This window comes from Condylostylus longicornis, unplaced genomic scaffold (assembly GCF_029603195.1).
Source record: "Condylostylus longicornis isolate FDR11 unplaced genomic scaffold, ASM2960319v2 ptg000004l, whole genome shotgun sequence".
In the NCBI taxonomy this organism is placed as follows: Eukaryota; Metazoa; Arthropoda; class Insecta; order Diptera; family Dolichopodidae; genus Condylostylus; species Condylostylus longicornis.
In genome coordinates this window covers 21,801,663-21,823,047 of record NW_026577973.1, presented here as the reverse complement: position 1 = coordinate 21,823,047, position 21,385 = coordinate 21,801,663, and the positions used below count along the sequence as shown (strand labels likewise).

The 21,385-nt window shown below is 26.8% G+C and overlaps 1 protein-coding gene and 1 long non-coding RNA gene across 4 annotated transcripts in view; one reads left to right on the top strand and one right to left on the bottom strand.

The window, feature by feature from the left end:
- Positions 1-1,148: 1,148 nt before the first annotated feature.
- LOC129609173 (uncharacterized) lies at positions 1,149-1,487 on the bottom strand. Its single transcript, XR_008696935.1, has 3 exons — positions 1,432-1,487; positions 1,253-1,337; positions 1,149-1,191 (listed from the first exon to the last, which is right to left on the bottom strand). It is a non-coding gene; the product is annotated as an uncharacterized LOC129609173 (long non-coding RNA).
- A 5,243-nt stretch (positions 1,488-6,730) lies between these two features.
- Positions 6,731-21,385, top strand: part of LOC129609148 (NADP-dependent malic enzyme) — a 27,325-nt gene continuing 12,670 nt past the window's right edge. The window contains exons 1-2 of one of the 3 annotated variants that reach the window (XM_055521047.1): positions 6,731-6,897; positions 20,626-21,193. In XM_055521047.1, coding sequence (XP_055377022.1) covers positions 6,836-6,897; positions 20,626-21,193 — 630 coding nt within the window. In that variant the 5' untranslated portion in view covers positions 6,731-6,835. Of the gene's footprint in view, positions 6,898-20,225; positions 20,270-20,625; positions 21,252-21,385 lie in introns of those variants that run through there. The other 2 variants (XM_055521055.1, XM_055521064.1) reach the window with 2 other exon arrangements.

Sequence of the window (21,385 nt, the reverse complement as noted above, 5' to 3'; positions counted from 1 at the left end):
TAAGAAACAATAATAAAAAAATTATTAAAAACTACACGTTGTATTGTTAACTATTTACATAGACGGGACCCTATTTAATATAGGTACATCAGAAATAATTGACCGCCTATGTCTTAGAAAATATTGAAACCACACAGTACTGAAATCTCGAATATAGCCATATACTTACTAAGTTAAACAAAGTGTAAGTTCTTTAAGTACACCCTTATTCATTGAGTTAAAATTTTTATTTTGAGAATATTACTATCTTTAACGAAAAACATATTGCAAATGTAAGACATTTTCAATAATTATATTGAATAATTAGTTTTTATTTCTATATACGGTGCAGATATTATTACTATGTTTTCAATTAAAGAAAGAATCAAATGCGATTTTCATTTAGGGATTACTTCCTTACATATCTCTTTCTAATAGACCTATCGTTAATTGGTTGAATATTTCTATAATTGCAGGTTATCAGTCTGCCCTTGCTGTCTTTAAGTTTCTTCAGATTCTCCATCTACAATCCAAAGTAAAATTAAAGTACTGATTAAAATTAAGTCAGTTCAATTTAAACATTAAATGAAACTTTTTAAAATTTACCGCTTCTCTGTCAACTTCAATGTAACTGGTATATACTACATATGGAATCTGTGGCATACATTTTGGATGAGTTTGCGAGCCGTCTATAAAATGTTGAATCATATAAAAATTGGGTATTATTTGCAAAACATCATAAATCAATTCACCTTCGTAAAAAAAATATTCATGTCTATTCTCAACACTAAGAAAGGAAAAAACATCTGAATCTGGAAATTGCCCTATAACTACTTGGTCTGTTGCATTGATTTTCTCAGCCAATTTAATTACTCTACTGAGCGTGTTATTTACATTATCAGTTTTCTAAAAATTAAAATTTATTATACATTGTATATATTATGTTTAAACTGTAATAAATAAAATTTGCATGTTATGTAATTGAGTATAGTTATAATTTTGTTACCTTAAGCAAGGCAGCAAGAATAATTGGTATATGCCCACGAACATCAATGCCATATAAATGAACTTCGCCGTCGTAAAATGTTCCATCAATTGAATGTTCAGATGAACCCCAATGTATATCAAATTGTTTTAATGCAATTTCTTTATCTCTATATACAACAATGGGTGGAGTACGATCAATTGCAAATTTCGGAAAATAACCTTGAACTGCAAAATAATGCAAATAATTAACATATTATTTTTATTAAATGACACATGCTGCATTTACGTAAATAATCGATATTTATTATTCCAACTTCTCCCAATTTTTGATCAAATTTTTTATAATCAATTGACGATATAGTCGATCTTGGCTTTAGAAAATATTCAAATTAAATAATTATAATTAACTTAACTTAAGTCATTTTTTTTATTTTTACGTTATTTTCAAACTTTCATACTTTATACCTTCTTTGGAATATTAATTGGTGATTGATATTCTCCATATTGACATGGTCCTGGCCATACCTTCGGATTGTTTTGCTCTGCATAAATGCTAGCTGTGCAATTTTGGCGGGCATCTACTTATAAAGAAAATATTATAAGTTAAAATTAGATATATGTATATTAATAATTATTTTTCCGGAATTTTTATATGATTTTGGTATAGATAAAATAATTATTTGCCCAGAAAAAATTTTAACTGTGACAATATACTTCGTATTGAGTAGAAGACCGCTTTTTCTTAAGAAACAAGATTTTTTTATGCAAATTAATTTTAGTAATTCAAAAGAAAAAAAAATTGCATATTTCTTCAATGTAACTTTTGCAATTTTTAAAAATTGTAATGAAAATTTAATTAATAGTGCAAGTGAACTTAAAATTGCAGGCCCAAGAAATAATTCTAATTTTTAAGAACATCGTTAACTTCGAAAATTTTCCTATTCTAATTTAGAATTCGAATAATATATATATTTTATTTATACTTGCAACAATTGTAAATGAATGTTAAAAGCGTCAGTAATAATATTGTAAATTTCAATCCCATTTTTTTAACATTTAATAATTAATATTAAATATTAATTATTTTTTTAAATTTTCGTTTTAATGTTAACTATATCTACACTATATCAATTTTCCGAAAATTGTGTATTTTCCGTAAAAATCAATCTACTTTTATATGGTCGGTTTTTAAAAATTCCTCTAAAACAGCATATGTGCTTTATATAAGTAACAAAGCGCATAATATATATTTTATTACAATTTCAATTCGCATGTTAATTGATTTTTAAATAATTTTGCAAAATGCATTGTTTTCTTAAAACTGTTTATTTAAAGAAATAATTAAAAATATATTTTATATTACAATTTTATTATTATTTAAATTTCGATTTCAAATAATAATAAAATTTAAAAATATGAAATGACATTTTCTTTTTAAGAATTGGAAAGTTGCTTTTAAGGTCTTAATATTTATATCAAGTAATAATAATAAGATATTTGATTTTAGTTTCCAAAGTTCCAGAAAAATCTTATTAGTAATATGAAATGCTGAAGTTACACAAATTACTAACAAAATACACTCTAAAAACAAGGTCTTTAAATTCGAACATATTTCCTTGTTCAATTTATAATTTAGATTTCAATAGACACTTTTTGAAAAACTAGACTAAAGACTAGATCTTTACAATTTCAAATTTCTGTAATTCGAGCTATTTTTAAGACCCCCCTCAAGTTCGATTAAAAGAGTAATTTCATCAGATTTATTGGAATATCGGCACTTTAAAAAATTTCATTTCACGTTCTTAATTCATAGCTAAGTTTATAACATTAAAAGTTATTCTTACTTGTAATAGTTTATAGTAATTTTTTTCCTTAAGTATATAATATATTCGAAATAACGTTGTGTATGTTATATGGACAGACGTATATCTTTGCAAGCTCTTTATAACGAAGTCAATAATAAAAAAAGTAATTTAGAATTTAATTGTACTCGTACGTATTTTCTTTTAAAAGTGTGAACCCCGATCATTAAGAAAGAATTCTAAGAATTCAAAATTTTTTGCTCGACTATCAATACCAGTATAGATTGATGTGTAACTCTGAACTTTGTCTGAGTTTTTTACTAACAATTTTTCTTTTTAATGAAAATACACTAACCCAACTACGAAGCGCTACTTTTTTTTTATTAAGTTTAATTAACGAAAATTAAGTAATTTTTGGTTCTATTTATAATTTTTTTTTTAATACAGGTATTAAAAACCATCGAAAGACAAAAATAGGCGGACCCAAACTGTCATAAGACCTATCAATAGTGAGGGACTTTAACCCAGTCTAAAACGCAAGTGGATGGTCTTAAACTACTAAAACTAGTCAAACTGACTAACCATTAGTATTAATGTTTTCCTTGAAGGGAGGCAAGGAGACTAATTCGAGAGGTCTCGTTCACTTCAGTTTTTCAGTTCAAACCCCTTCCCCTATAAGTTGAAAAGCCTCGACATTTACATTCGGTTCCCAACGCACTCTAAGTTTCATGGCACAGTTCCTTATTTAATCACTTACTTTGGGGATACCCAGATCTTTACCAGAGAGCACCCATAATATTACGAAGGACCTTGTTCTGAAAAGTTCATATTTGCTTGATGTGTGTTTACTTGGCACAACCCCATGGTTGCAAGGCAAAGGTCTTTTTATAATGATTTTTTGCTAACATAAATAGTATAAATATTTTTTGCTAACATATAAACCTTTTTTCCTATTATAATTGAACGTGTTTTTTCCCCAATTATGTTTTATCAAAAATAATTTATCAAAAGATTATCACTATAAAATGGATAAAGTATTTAATTTTTATCTTTATGTAAAATAACTGTGCTACTTTTTTTTAATCTTCATTTTTTTTCTCCTTTTTGAATGGCAGACCTGAGTGATACAGAACTTGTTTAACAAACTACTTACTTCCCTGAGCATACGCTATATGCTCCTATTTTAGTATTCATTAGCAGCTGGGATTTAATGAATTATGTAACTGAAAATTAGTATTCCGAAAATATTTAGCAAGTTAAATTACAGACTGCAAAGAAATGTGGCAAACACGACTGTTTAGATGGGCTGTTTTGTTCATTGATGAATAACCTTTTTCAAAGTTCGCCTTTGGATATCAACATTAAAAACTTACTATTTAGTAAATACTCGTATAAAACTGGATTTTTCCCATATCAACTACCAAATAATAAAAACAAATATTAATAAAAAGTACTTTTCATAAAGTTTTATTATCCGAAATAATGTTTTATTGTAATATCCAGAATTATAGATGAGATACATATTAGTGTTACTGCAGGTAATTAAAGTCAATAATTATTTTCTTGTTATAAGCAGAGTAATTCCTGAGTTCATGAAGGACGATATTATTTTTATAATATCGTCCTTCATGAACTTATTTATATAATTAAGTAGCTTTTTCATTCTATGTTTTTTTTTATTTTATACAAACATAGGTATTTACTATCATTTCGTGATAAAGTTTATTAGAATTTTCTATATAATAATTATTTAATTATATAATTGTTTATATGCATACATGCATATAATTTATGTATAGTGCCTGTCACTTGCAGAAGTTGTTATATTGATTTTTAGCACTTTTCAAAAAAAAAATAAAAAAAAATTCTTATTAGTTTCTTTCTCTATGTCCGTCAGCCCGCGGATATGTTTACAAAACTTATATATCCTTGATGAAAGAAAGCTAAAATTTCATACACAGATCTTTACTAGAAACTCACTTCCGAAGAAAAAAATTTTTACCTACCAAATTTACCAAACGCAGAAAAGTACTGACTGACTCTTCTACCGCAGAATACAGTAATTAGACTTTAAAAAAGCAAAGTGGTTGTTAAAATTGACCGTTATCTAAAATCAGTTTTTCCCAAATTTTTGATATCGTTTTTTTCTAGACCTCAAATTGTCGGAATCTGAAATTTTAGCAACTTCAGCAATTATCGCCTCTCGAACTTTGCAAAATTCGAATTTTTGGCACCTTATACTTCCGAAACTGTAAGCTTTTCATGCCATTATAATTATCAATGTCATTAAAATTATACGTATAAATGAAATTAAAAATTATCACGCAATTAACCCTTAAATGCGAGCATTTAAGGGATTTTTTGTTTTATTTCAAAAGTTGACAAAAATACTCATCCTAAATTTATGCAATCATTGAAATATAGTATATATAGGAGAGTAATTTTAATAATATAGTACATAGATTGTTGTTAAAAACAGCATTTTTAATTGTTCAAGGGGAAAGTGCCACATTACAAACCATTGGTTTGATCCAACTTTATTTTTTTTGTTATAAATTCATTATTTAAATGTTGAGTATAATCGTATTATATAAATGTTGAGTTGAGAATAGTTTCAATTCTACCATTACACAAATGTAGTAAAACCGGAATATAATTTTATTTATGTAGGTACATGTAATATATTCTAAATGTTATACACTCATACATTGACTCAGTGTTAGAGAACCTTTTCACATTAAGGCGAAACTTAATGTGAAACAACTTAATTTTACTTAATTCCAAAACAAGAAATTTCGTTTAATGTCTATTTTTTGGAGATTTATATATTAAAAAATTATAATTTTAAACTGTATTATATAATATTGTAGGTAGTAAATTTCCGTAATAATTTTAATGAAAATAAAATGCGACTCCTAGCCTGTTAGACGGATGAAAAAAGTGATTAATCATAAAATTTATAAGTATACAAATTAGTACTCTCTATAAATAAATTTAATAAACTAATCTTTTAAATTTTTAACCACTTTTATATATATAATTATATCTTGTACACTAAATTATTAGATTTCAATATCGTAGAATTACAAAATCAGTTTATAATTTGAAATTTTTCAGTGAAAATTCACTTAGTAGTAACGTACAGATAGTGAACTACTTAAAAGTTAAAAATGCTTATACAATATAAAATATGTATATAAATCTCATTTAGGCAAATATTTTCGAACGTCACTGTTACCAATCACCTTCAATTTATTAAACAACACTGTTCTAAAAACAAGAATTATAAATTTTGCTACCAATATTATATTACAACTACAATTATATTATATGATTCATTACTAAAGAGTTAAAACAATTAAAATACATTAATGTGAAACGATGAAGAAAATAAAAAAAAAAGTTAAAAACCAAAAACAAATATTTTGTACTCACTTCCACTTAAACACGAATTCATAAGTATAAAACACACATTTCGTTTTTTTGTCTACCTTCTAGAAATAGTCCATTTGTATTTTATAACAAATTTTTTTTAGAATTATAAAATTATATTATTGAAATTTTAACCATGCTGGAAGCTATTATATTTGCTCTTACTTTGTTAAATGTATAAATAATATTATAAATACATATATATATACATATATGTAAGTACTTATTAAAAATATTTACCATGAGAATTTTCATTAAAACAATAATCTTATAAAAACTTATAACATTATTAACGTTTGTTTATAGCATTTAAGGTGAAAAGCACAAAAAAACAATTTAAAATAAACTAAAGTGAAAGGCACTTTATAATATAGAAAACAAAAAATAAAACAATAAATGAATTAAAATAACATTGTGTTTATAACAAATTTAATTTTAGTTAACCTAATGGAACACCTGTAATAAAGCGTGAAATTAAAAATATGATAGTGTAAAGCTTTTAAAACAAAACAAACGAAAAAAAAAATATATTTATGTAACAAAATCAAAATAAAAATCAAAAAATTGATTGTTAGAGATTCTATAAATATTTATAAAGTTTTTATTACACAATAATTATTTGAAGATCCTTGAATATGGGTAATTCGAGTTCAATTTGTGCTGATAGAAAAAAAACAGGATATTATGATGAAAACACGTGAGTAAATTATGACTATATATGTAATATGTATGCATATATAAAATATTTGATTAAGTAATAACATCATATTCCATAAACAAAAATTAAAAAAATATAGTATATAGTTTTTTATAGTAAGTGCTTATGCTCATGCTTAAGCTGAAATAAGGGCGCGTTTTCAGATAAAAATTATTGTAAAATCCGTATGAGTTACACACTTACATATACGTAATTTTACGATACGTAATTTTAAAAAAATTATTCAGTTATCTTGCATACCATGTATACTTACATTTATATATTGAACTTTGAGCAAACATTAATCGGATTATAAAGGCATAAAATGGCAAATAATTTTAATTTTATATGAAAACATTAAGAAATTTGTTGAATCATTTTGTCTTTTTGACAAAACCTCTTACACGATACACGCGTACATACATATGTACATATAACAAGATCAGCAATTAATTTTGTTGCACGGAGTTCTTAAAAAAATTAAGCAATATTTGAAAAATTAAAGTTAACAGGTTGTAATTATATTAGGTAATATCCATACGTATGTAAAGCTAATACACATACATATATTAAATTATACTTGGTAAATAATAATTTATTCATTTATGACATCATCATTTATGACAGTTAATTAACTACAATTTTATTTTTTGTGATTCGTCATCAAATAAAATTTCATTAAACCTGATCGGAAATTTTACTCGCCAAGTGAGAAGAAAGTGACTTGCTATCATATATGCATGACAGAGAAGAATTATTCCGTATTGCTTGTCCCGTTTTTTTCTAAAATGAATACAAAATTTTTTCACTTTGTTTATAAAGATGAGACATTCAAACAATAATTTGAGACAAAATGCAAAAACCCAATTGAAAAAAATTAGTAATCTTATTTGAAAAATGAAATATCCATTAGAAAAAACGGGAAATTCTCATTTGGAAGTGAATAAAAAGTGAAATGAAAAAGCGAGATACACGATTAAACTGTTGAGTCCTCCAAAAGAACTTGAAAAATTGTTTCTATAAAAAAAAACTAAAATAGTCTTAATGCGTTCTAATTTTTGAAATGGTTAGCACTTTGTTTTTCTTTACATATACAATATCTTCAAGCAGAGATTTCTTAGCTCAAATTAATTTTTTTAAACTATATACAAACCCAAATATTAGATCTATAAAGGGACGGCCGGTTCATATATGCAAAGTATGCATTTGCAGTGGGCGACAAAAAGGGAGGGGCGCCATTAAAAACTTTAAAAAACCATAAATTTAAAAAAAAAAAAATTTTAATACAAATTTAATTCAATTTACAGCGAAATTAACTTGATAAAATGTACCTACATACAAACATAATATTTTATTCCTAATAATATAAAAAATGAAATGTTTGTAGAATGAAAATTATTGATACATTTTCTTACTCTACACTACTCTTTTATTTTTATTTATTGTACGAATACACAAAATATTTTTTTCAATGTATGAATCATCAGAATTGCAATTATTAATTTTTCCTTTTACATACATACTAGTATAAATTCGTATATTATGCCTATACACAGAAAATATTATTTCATACAGCCCCAGTGGAAAATTTGGTAAGCCATAGGAAGGGAAGCAGAAAAGAAGCATAGACTTCGAAGAAAAAATCCGGGTAATGTATTTATGATGCATGCAAGATTGTTGAATTTTAAAGCTTCCAGAAGATTTTTGTTTTTTTTTTTGTTTTTATGTCTTCGTGACACGAAGTCAAATTTCTTACGGGTAACGGCTTTATGAAGGATGCAAGTTCAATTCTAAGTAATGCTTTTGGAAGAAAAACGACTTTCTTTTTATTTTTCTTTTTTTTTTCGTTATGCGAAGCAATATTGTTTACGGATGACGCATAAATGATAGACGCAAGATTGATACTTAGTAATGCTTTTCGAAGCAAAAGTTTTTTTTGTTTTTTTTTGTTTTTCTAGTTATGCTAAAACATAAAGAGATGGACTTACGATGCATTCAAGATTGATACTTAGTAATGCTTTTGGAAGCAAGGTTTTTTTTCGTTATGATATATTGTAAAATTTTGTACTGGTAATGTGTCTATGATACGTGCGAGTTTCATTCCCCGTAATTCGTCTTTTTACCGACCGTATTGTGTAAACAATAGGTAGGTTATGTGATGGCAACAAATTTTGCATATCGAGTTTTCGGTGGGAACGTACTTCTCCATAGTAGGAAAGTGTAAATAAACTAGTTTTAGCAACCTGTCGGTCTGTCGGTCTGTCCGTCTGTCGGTCTGTCCGTCTGTCGGTCTGTCCGTCTGTCGGTCTGTGTGTGCACGCGTGTATCTCAAGTTCGGCTGAACCGATTTTGATGAAATTTAATATGTAAGTTTGTTTCCACCATGGCACGGATCGATCAACTTTTGGTATATATCAGGCCTCGGGAGCTGCACTTTTTAGCGGGCCTGTTTTACATTTTTGAACATTTTGAAGATAATATTCAACCGACTTACTTGAAATTTTATATATAAGCTCAGCTCGACCGTCCGCGAAAATTCCTATGTTTTGGAAGAAATAAGGCATCGGCAACTAGACGTTTACTACGGGCCAAACATACACTTTTGTGTATATAAAGAGAAATAATCAACCGATTTCATTGAAATTTAATATATGAATTCCTCATATTAAAGCAATGAACATATAAATTTTTTGGAAAGATCAGGGCTCGAGAACTGATTTGCGGGCCGATTTTACATTTTTCACCATATCCACAGAACAAATTGATGGAATTTCTTGAAATTTGATATTTGAGTTCTGGTTGTTACAGAAACTAACTGGCGAGAATTTCAGGGAATTCGGGTAGCACAAAGCGAAACTCTACTAAGAGCCAAATTTACATTTTTCTAAGTATGTTAACTATAAGCTTACTAATGTCCTAAAAATTGGAAAGAAGTATTTAACAGACATTTTTATAATATTCTGTAACACTTTCATTTAACTAGACAATACACAATGCGGTCGGTTATGTGCTGACCACATCAGATTTTTTTATCATGTCATAACACGATGCAAAATTGTTTGCGAGATATACAGTTAGATGAAAAAGAAACAAAAATTTATAAGAAGAACTGAATTAGTTTCGATTTGAATTTTCAGTGGCTAAGTGTTTATAAAGTTTTAAGTTTGTTAAAAAAGTATTTAAAAATTATTAAGTTGAATTCGTGATTTTAAAAAAACGGAACCAAAAAGTTATTCATTAAATTTATGGAGCAAAAGATATATTCAAAAAGTTCGTAATTTTTAAATTCATTATAAATTTTTCGGTTTTGAAATTTATTTGGTAAGTGATTGTATTTTTACTATTTTTATAAGCTAATTGTATATTACATTTAAAATAATTAATTACATTAATTTTGTTGCATTTAGTTAAAATAAATTAAAATATTTGGTAATATATAAATTTTTTGGCAACATTTGTTTTAAATCTTTGAAAATTAAAAAATTTTGTTTAAATATTTTGTTTATGCTGCCTGTAATCCATTCCGAATGGATACCATTGACACAATATTTTTAGTTACAAATTCATATAACAGTAATTCATTGTGAATTAATTCTAAGGAAGGAATCTAGAAACTATTACTACTTGCTTTTAATTTTAATAATCGAAGTATAAAAAAATTTAATTCAATTTAATTTACATCTTTTTATTTTAAATCTTGAATCTTGTAATTTTAAGGTTTATTTGTAAACGTTCATGAAAATCTTAATAAAAAAGGAAGCTTATCACTGATATTAAATTTAGCCAGGTTCAAGAATTAAGTCAAAACTGAATTGTTGATTGATTGAAATTGAACTAAAAATTTTGTATAGAATTTAATTAAATAATTGGTTAGGCCACTTTTTTCTGAGCCCCACAATGCATGTTTCTTGAATAGTAGTAAGAGATAACATAAAATAAAAATCTAATAACTCTTATTCTAATACATTGTTAAACTTGTTCCTGTTGCACAAATTTTAGAGTTCTGTAGGATTTTATTATATTTTCGTAATTCTAAGAAATTAAATGAGCAAAAAAATCTGTGGTGTAAGCAAAAGACATTTTCGGCGCTTAGTAGCAGCAGAGGGTGTTATTAATTCTGAACAAACTACAAGCAATGAAGAATATCCCAATGATTCAAAAAATCAATCAGAAGACATAAATTCAAAAAAAAATAAATTTTGATAATTGTGTCGTAACTTCCAGACAATTTCTGCGTTTAGTGAGAAAAAAAATTGAGGCTGATCGTGATAAAAATATAGGATGCGATGAGTACTCTAATATCGAAATGGAATCACAAACTATTAATTCAAAAAAAAGTTCATGAAAACTACCTTCATTCAGAAAATAAAATTATTTCAAGCGAGCTAGTGAATTGGTATATTAAGCATAAAATTAGACGAAAGGCTTGTAATGAATTGTTAAACGTATTAGTTAAAGAAGGTCTCAATATACCAACCACTATTCAAACACTGGTTGATTTAAAATGCGATAAAATTACAACCATCAATGTTCCACCAGGAATTTATTATCATTTTGGATTACAACGCAGTATTAAAGCATTAAAATTAAAGCTGGTTGATTCGATTGAAACAATTTACATTGATATATACATAGATGGTTTGCCCATCTTTAAAAGTTCGAGTCAGACATTATGGCCTATCATGGGAGCGATTTCATTTCATAAAGAAATTTCACCGTTTCTAATTGGAGCTTATTTAGGAAGTAGAAAACCCGACCATGTTCAACAATATTTAAATAACTTCGTTGAAGAGTATAAGGTTCTACAAAATTCTGGTATTAAAATAAATGAAAAATGCAGAAACTTATATATTAGAATATTTATTTGCGATGCTCCGGCCAAAGCATTTGTAACAGGAACGGTTGGCCATACTTCTGCAAATGGGTGTTCAAAATGTACTCAGAAAGGAAATAAAATAAATAACAGATTAACTTACAGTACTATAGTAGCTCCTTTAAGAACCGATGAAGATTTTAGAAAACCTCAGAAAAGACATATCGTAACCAGTTTTCAGTCTAACGTCCATGTGTTAGAGCGAATTAATATTAAAATGATATCTCAATTTCCATTAGATGTTATGCACTTAATTGACTTGGGAGTTACAAAAAAAATACTTACATTTATTTGGAGCAATAACCATTTTAGGGTAAAATTAAGTCCTGATCAAAAGCAAATTTTGGATGTTAGATTCACCTCTTTAAAATCTTTTATACCAAAAGAATTTTGCAGGAAGCCAAGTAGTTTTAACGAGTTAGCTAGATGGAAAGCGAGTGAGTTTCGACTGTTCATATTATATACTGGTATAGTTGTATTTCGAGATGTACTTAATTCTGAACTTTATGAACATTTCCTTTTACTACACGGAGCTTATAGACTTGTTTCTTGCCCCAAAAATTGCCAAAAAAATTTGTATAGTGTTCAAGAAATGCTTGAAATATTCGTTCATAATTTTAAATTTTTTTATGGAAAAGATACAACATACATAAAGATGGAAAGTTATAACATACATAATTTATTACATTTGGCTGAATGTGTTAAGCAATATGGCAATGTTGACAATTTTTCAGCATACAGATTTGAAAATTTTATACAAATTTTAAAACGAGACTGCCGCCAACCCAGAAATATATTACAACAACTACATAACCGCATTACAGAACGAAATTACAAATTGAGTGAAAACCCAAAAAAAATTGGGCTACATAGAATAAGGAGAAATAAGTTTACATATTTAACTCAAAAAAATATAAGTTTATTTCTACAATAAAGGCATAAAACTTTTTTCACTAAATACGTTTACTAAGTAAAATTTACTACTCGTATAAGCGATTCTTTTAAGTTCAGTATTGAAATTATGATTAAAATACTTTCTCACCCATTGAAACTTGATGTATTACTAAGAAGATAACTGCGTTCGCTACCAATCATGCATCGTGAATGAATCTTTAAAGATTAATTTCATTTACATTCCCGATGATGCGTCCAGCATCCATAGAAAAGAATGCTTCTCTTCTGTAATAAAAGTGGGACACTCTGTATTAATCCAAAAAGATATTTCTTGTATTCCTTCGCAATGATGCATCATGGATGCATCTCTTGAGCCGAACCGGTATACCGGTAATCTATTTAGCTTCATAATCATGAATCAGCTGCAATACCTAAGAATTCATTTTGTATTAATCATTCTACATGCATCTTGCTCCCTTGAATTTGGTAGCACACGAAGTAAAATCCGAACATACTGCTTCTCTCTGCGGACATTGTAATGCTAAAGCGAAGTGAGACGTACTACGTAAGGTAAACGCTTCTCACCTTCCTAGGAAGGCTTCTGCATGCATTGTCTCATGTTAAAATTTTTCGCTGGGGTTGTACACATTCAATCCTACATATCCATAAGCGAAATCGTCTCATATAATATACATAGAAAGATACGCAAAAAATAAAAATATTCAAAAATACACATGCACACATAATTTATATTGTTTAATATGAATAAGATCAACACTCATGCGTACACATATAATTATATCACAAAGCAAAATTTTTATTATGCTAGATAATTTTATTATTTTAGATAAAATTAAGTTTTTTAGCAATTCGCAATTTGGGTTTCGCCATACATTAAGTACAGAGGATGCGTTACTTAAATTTTGCAGCGAAATTTATGAAGGCATAAATAATAGTTATTCCTGTGCAGCCCTGTTTATTGACATCACCAAAGCATTTGACACTGTTTCACATGATCTTTTGCTGGAAAAAATTTATAATGCTGGTTTTAGGGGCTTTGTTTATGTATGGTTTCGTTCATATCTTAGTAATAGGAAACAGAGGGTTAAAATCGGAAATGTCTTGAGCGATATTACTGAAATAAAATGTGGAGTGCCACAGGGTTCCGTTTCGGGGCCAATTTTGTTTCTTATATATTTATAAACTCATTGCTTGATCAAAATTTTAAGGGAAAAGCTACTGCTTTTGTAGATGACTCTGCTTTCACTTATTGTGAAAAAAATTTGATGGAGGTTACAATAAGAAGTTGGTTTTTTTCTCATAAACTTGTAATGAGCAACAAAACTAAATTTATTATATTTTATTTAACACAAGATTTTATTACTGATTGTAATTTGTATTTTCATTCACCTGGCTGTTGTAAAATTCCTATTCTTTCAGATTCTTATTATAATGATATTCTTATTATAAAGATATTTCTGATAAATCATGTTTTAAAGTTGAAAGTGTTGTTTCATATAAATATTTGGGCATTTATATTGACAAAAGAATGAATTGGTCGGAACATTCACGTTATTTGAATAATTATTTTAGGAACGTTATAAGAAATCTTTTTCAATTGAATTGGTATTGTTCTATAAATGTTTCAAAAATGGCCTATTTTTCATTTTTTAATTCGAAGCTTCAATATGGTACTGGTTGTTGGGGTGGATCTTATATTAATAAGATTTATCCTATTTGGATTGCCCAGAAGCATTGCATAAGAATTTTACTAAAAAAGAATAGATTTACACCTAGTTTTTCATTATTTAAGTATTTAAATATTCTTCCTCTTCGTCATTTATATATTTTTAAATCTTTAAAAGTTTTTTTCATGAGGTCTGGCTACTTGGTGCAGAGGTTTTATTCTAATTACAACCTTAGAGTTAATAATATGAATATGACAATTGTTCCAAGAGCTAGACTATTTCATTTTTCACATTTTTATATATTACTTGCGCCCAAAATATTTAATTTGTTGCCAGTAGATCTCAGGAGTGTTATCGAATTTTATCCGTTTTTGTGAAGTCTCTTAAAAAATGGTTATTTGGTTTCGACCATAACGATATTGAATTTTTATTGAATAATAGATTAATTTGATGCATATTCCAAGATTTCTATATAGCTTTAAATTTATAAAATTTATATGTGATTTTTAATAAATTATGCATGTTTGTTATATAACGTTAGTTTTGAATTAAATTAACATGAATTTTATAAATTGAATTTAGATTATATTAAATTTTAAGAATTTATTCACTATTATGTAATTTTTACTTTTATTTGTTTTTATAAATATTTGAATTTTTTGTTATTTCTGTTTTTGTTAAATATACCTTGAATTCTGCTTAGCTTTTATTGTGATCCCCACCACAAATGAATTTTTGTAATAATTTAAAATTTTTTTCTGATATAATGGCCCTTCGTTACTTGCCCTTATAGTGGCAATAGTTGGGACCATCCTTATTTTTTTTTATTTTTAAGTAATTCTATATACATATTAAATTGTAACTATTTTTAGTTTTGAATTTTGTAACTTTAAAATAAGGAAAATAAATAAATAATAATAATAATAATGATCGCCCTGGCTACACTTATTCGTACACATTATATTTAAATTGTTTCATATATGCAAAATTTTATTTATGCTTAGTTTTCGCCCACTCACCAAACAAACAAACACATTATTATCATGTATTACGTTTTCTGTATACTATTGCATTAGTAAACAACAAGAACAAAACAAAAAACAAAAATTAAAAATGAGAATAGAAAGAAACTAGAAAAAGAGATTGAGAGCAATATTCTTAAATAATTGAATGCATAACTTGATATTGAGATTGTGTATACCAATATTTTCTTTTTGTTTATCAACAAAAAATTTTGAATGAATTTCAAAATTACGTGATCGTTATTAATTTCTACTACTATGTTTTGCTTTCGTTTTTGAAAAAACTGTTATCAATCATAGAATTAAATATAAATTGGTAATATCTTCTACTTATATTGAATTGAAAACATCAAGCGAATGTTAAGAATTTTATGTTGAATTGATCTTGTGTAAATCATCCAAACAATAAAAGTAAAATGAAATTAGGCATAATTTTATTCTTAAATTTAATATTACGAATAAAATTTCGCTATATACAATCATTTAAGTATATATGTATGTAAGTAAATAAATTTTTACTTTTTTCATATTCAAATAACCTTTGAAAAAGATATAATATATTATATTTGATATAATTTTCTTAAAACCTTTTACAATAAGTTACACTTACGACAAAAAGTAAATTTTTTGGTTGTTAAAATCAAAAAATCAAGTTTAAATGATTTATATAAATCTGATCATAACTTGGAGGGAACATAACTGGAAAGGGGGCGCACTTTTTAGGAACCGCTTAGGGCGACGAATATATCAGACCCGCGCCTGCATCTATACAAATTATAATAATTAAAATATACTTATTATACTTTATCTTGTATTTTTACATACGTACATAGATAGTTAAATGCAATACTTACCTGCGATAGCCTTAACGTATGTTTGAATATTATGAATTTAATAATAAATTCAATATTGAATAATGAATTTATTATTGAATTTTACATGCTTCTACACTATGCAACATGATTACATAATTCGCAAATATAATTATTCTTGTTTAATTGCAGTTAAAGTGCATTGAATATTATAATACTCTTATTTAAGCTCAATACTGTCAATTTAACCTGAAAAAGAAAGTAAAGCAAATATGTACATACATTAAAATTTTAAACAAAAATCTATGCCAAAAAATAATGCAGGTTTTCATAAATGCAATGCGTTTGTGACAATTGTTTAGAAACAAAAGATGATTTAACTACTCATAACTTTTTCACTATAATATTGTTGATAAGTCAGAGCTAGTTAGGCTCACAAATTTGACTCGGAACATTTTGTTTATTCATATCGCGATACTATGTTTATGAAAGCCCCAAATATAAAAAAATCTGATTTGGTCAGCACATAGCCGACCACATTGTGTATTATCTAGTTAAATGAAAGTGTTACAGAATATTATAAAAATGTCTGTTAAATACTTCTTTCCAATTTTTAGGACATTAGTAAGCTTATAGTTAACATACCTAGAAAAATGTAAATTTGGCTCTTAGTAGAGTTTCGCTTTGTGCTACCCGAATTACCTAAAATGCTCGCCAGTTAGTTTCTGTAACAACCAGAACTCAAATATCAAATTTCAAAAAATTCCATCAATTCGTTCCGTAGATATGGTGAAAAATGTAAAATCGGCCCGCAGATCAGTTTTCGAGCCTTGATCTTTCCAAAAAATTTACATGTTCATTGTTTTAATACGAGGAATTCATATATTAAATTTCAATGAAATCGGTTAATTATTTCTCTTTATATACACAAAAATGTATACGAGTATTTGGCCCATAGTAAACGTCCAGTTTCCGATGCCTGATTTCTTTCAAAACATAGGAATTTTCAGGGACGGTCGAGCAAAGCTCATATATGAAATTTCAAGTAAATCGGTTCAATATTTTCTTCAAAATGGTGAAAAATGTAAAAAAATTTATATGTTCATTGCTTTAATACGAGGAATTCAAATATTAAATTTCAATGAAATCGGTTGATTATTTCTCTTTATATACACAAAAATGTATATTTGGCCCGTAGTAAACGTCCAGTTGCTGATGCCTGATTTGTTCCAAAAGCTAGGAACTTTCAGGGACGGTCGAGCAAAGCTCATATATGAAATTTCAAGTAAATTGGTTGAATATTTCCTTCAAAATGGTGAAAAATGTAAAATCGGCCCGCAAATCAGTTTTCGAGATCTGATCTTTCCAAAAAATTTATATTTTCATTGCTTTAATATGAGGAATTCATATATTAAATTTCAATGAAATCGGTTGATTATTTCTCTTTATATACACAAAATTGTGTGTTTGACCCGTAGTAAATGTCTAGTTGCCGATGCCTGATTTCTTCCAAAACATAGGAATTTTCGCGGACGGTCGAGCTGAGCTTATATATAAAATTTCAAGTAAATCGGTTGAATATTTTCTTCAAAATGTTCAAAAATGTAAAACAGGCCCGCTAAAAAGTGCAGTTCCCGAGGCCCGATATATACCAAAAGTTGATCAATCCGTCCCATGGTGGAAATATACTTACATATAAAATTTCATCAAAATCGGTTCAGCCGAACTTGAGATACATGCGTGCACACACAGATCGACAGGTTGCTAAAAATAGTTTATTTACACTTCCCTACTATGGAGAAGTACGTTCCCACCGAAAACTCGATATGCAAAATTTGTTGCCATCACATAACCTACCTATTGTTTACACAATACGGTCGGTAAAAATATACATATCTTATAGGATAAAGTGGAGGTAAATTGGAAGTATAATTCCATTTATAATATAGATATAATTGGTATATCAAAATATGCGATGTGGAGTATGGACTGTTGTAATCCTTATAGTCACGAAACAAAATTAAATACATATACATATGTGTTGAATAAAATTTGACATAATTATAATTAAACATATATGTACTGAATTTTTTTTAATTCATAAAAATACTCTTATCATACTATATTACGATATCTAAGTTACAATGCCATGCTAAAAAAATATACCATAATTTACGTATCTAATCATCAAATAATATGCAACCATCTTTGCCCTAGCTAGTATATTTATACATAGCATGTGTATGTACATACTTATGCATATGTTTCTTATACAGTTTACCAAATTCAAATAAAACTATGCAGATATGCTTTTGGTCTATACATATGTATGTTATTCAAATAACATAATTACACATCTACATTCTACGTACATAAAACGCCGCACTACCAATCTCATATTAAATACAAAAGTGCCTAGTGGCGTGATTTTGATTATTTAATATAAAATAAAAAATAAACGTGTATTTTTACACCTTTTTATATACATAATTGCATTTACAAAATTATGACGTAATTAGTTGCGCAGATTTCGTTATTAATTATACCCACTGTATTACTTAAATTGTATACATATAGATTATAAACGTACATAATTATTATGTATTACTCGTATAAATGATTTGCAAAAAAAAAATCAAAAAAAAACTTTTTAGAGATTTCCCTCTTACTAATTTCTCAGCTGTTTTTTGTTAAAAAAAATTTAAAAAAAAAAGCTGTTTTGTATTTTTGTTTTCCCCTTTAATTTAAAATAATTGTATACTCAGACATTATGTCGCTATGCGAATGCTGCTCTGTATTAGTTGATTGCGCTGTGGTTTTTATATATTTTTTTTCAATATGTATATTCAACAATTTGAAGAAATATGAAATTCATATTTACTCATTGTTGTAATGCAGGACAGAAATCATTTTTTAATTATTATGAGTGCTAGAAAAAGCAAAATATTGTACGAAATATAAGTGAAAATTAAACCAGCAATATCTAATTTATTATTTAATTTTCAAAAGTAACCATATTGTGTGTATGTATTTTAATTCTGAAATAATATGATAAAGAACTTTGCACAAACTGCATATATAATTATGTATCTAATTAAAAATTCCAGGAAAAAGAACTCAAAAAATGCATGAATACGTACACACGTACATACATATATAATAAAATTAAAAATAAAACTATATATCCACATTCCACTATCTTTATTATAATTATAATGTATTTATTCAAATAATCATGTGAACCCGCGTAAATACAAATAATAAGGGCATGGAATGTGAATAAATATAGAGCATAATATATATGTACATACTATGTTTAACCACAATACATAAAAGAGTAATAGGTAGTCCATAACAATTGGTAGTAAATAATCCTAGCATTTAGATTAGTTCGTATAATTAAAGCTTTAATTCCGTTATTACATCTACACTTCAAATAAAAATAATATTCTTCATCAGTAATTTTAAAATGTGTTGTAATACATAGACCACAATAATAGATCTACAATCAGGTGAATAAAATGTTAAATGATACCTTGCAATCAAATTAACAATGTAGACACATCCACACTTTTAAACAAAAACTTTAGAAAGTCCTAGCTACCAAAATTTTTTAGATCAATGGAATTTCGAATTAAATTGGCACCTTATCCATGGTGCTAATATAATTATTATTTGAAATACTATTTCGTTTACATTGCTAAATGTTTCCTAATAAAAAGTAAAATATTCCTCTTTGCTTGTCAACAGTTACAAGCAGCTTCAATATTTTCAGCAAGTCAAAAACTGAAAAAACATTTACAATATTATATAAAACTCAGCACATAAAGTCCGTATAACTAAAGAGGATACATGTTTTATCAGCACACCTACTTATCTATCAATCAAATTATTAAATTTAAAATAAATTAAATTTTATTTAAGAATTTTGCATAAATATTAATGAGGTAGAGTTGAATATAAAGCTTGCATTTTGTAGGTCTAATATGCCTTATAAAATTTAAAAGTTCAGTCTGCTTTGATTACATTTTATAAGAACAACGAGTTAACAATGTGTTTTTTCAATTTTATTTACCAAAATAAGTAATAAAAAAATTTTATTATATTAATATTGGAGATATTACATAATATTTTAAGAATTAAAATTAAAACAATTTCTAAATACAAAATATGTACATAATTGTTTTACAAATTTAATCAGAAAATATTTAAAGATTACATTACCAATATAAAATCTACAAATTTTCGGGGACGTAAACCATCAAATTTCCCAATTTTAATTCCCAGTTTTATAGCGAAAATGCAAACGAAACGTTTCTTTTTCTTCAATTTTTAATTGTCTGAATAAGAAAAATAAGAAAAGAATGATAAATTTATAATTAAAAAATTTTTATTAAATTTTAGTAATCGCATATACATATGTAAATATTTAATTTCAGTGGACCATTGTATCCATCAACAAATTTATCGAATGTATCTAGTAACAAAGAATCGGCAAAAATAATCAATTGTGAATCTCCAACAATAGCTATTAGTAAAAATGAAACACCCGGTGGGCAAATGCTAATTTCAGCTAACATAAATCATCTAGCAAAATGTGATTGCGGAATGAATCATTGTAACAAAGCAGTATGCAATCAAACTGTAATAGATAACAATTGTATTAATTCAAATAACCGGCATTTTCTTAATCAATGTTATAATTGTAACAAAAAAGCAAACGATAAAGTATGCAATTGCTGTTGTCATTTTCATTCGCCACATACAATTATTGTGGCAGACAGAAATACGATAAATTCTACAGCGACAGAGCAACATGGTAACGGTGACTGTAGTGAAAGCACAATGAAAAATGTATTGCGCACTGGTGGCATTGATTTAAATGTAAAAAAAATTTCTACAACTACTACTGATGTTTTTAGTGGCGAAAAAAACTTTATGATTTGTCATTGTAGTACATCAAATTCGTCAGTATCGAATGAATTGTCAAACAGTATTGTAGGAAAGGTAGTAAAATAAAATGAATTATTTTAATATTTTACTAAGAAATAATTCGGTCAAAAAAGTAACAAAATTTTCTAAAATAAAAATTATAAGAAATTGTAGTAACATTTTTTTTTTAGTTAATTTTGTTAATTTTTCATTTGATAAATAAAAATACTAAATACAAATATTCTAAAAAAATAATATTTAATTCAG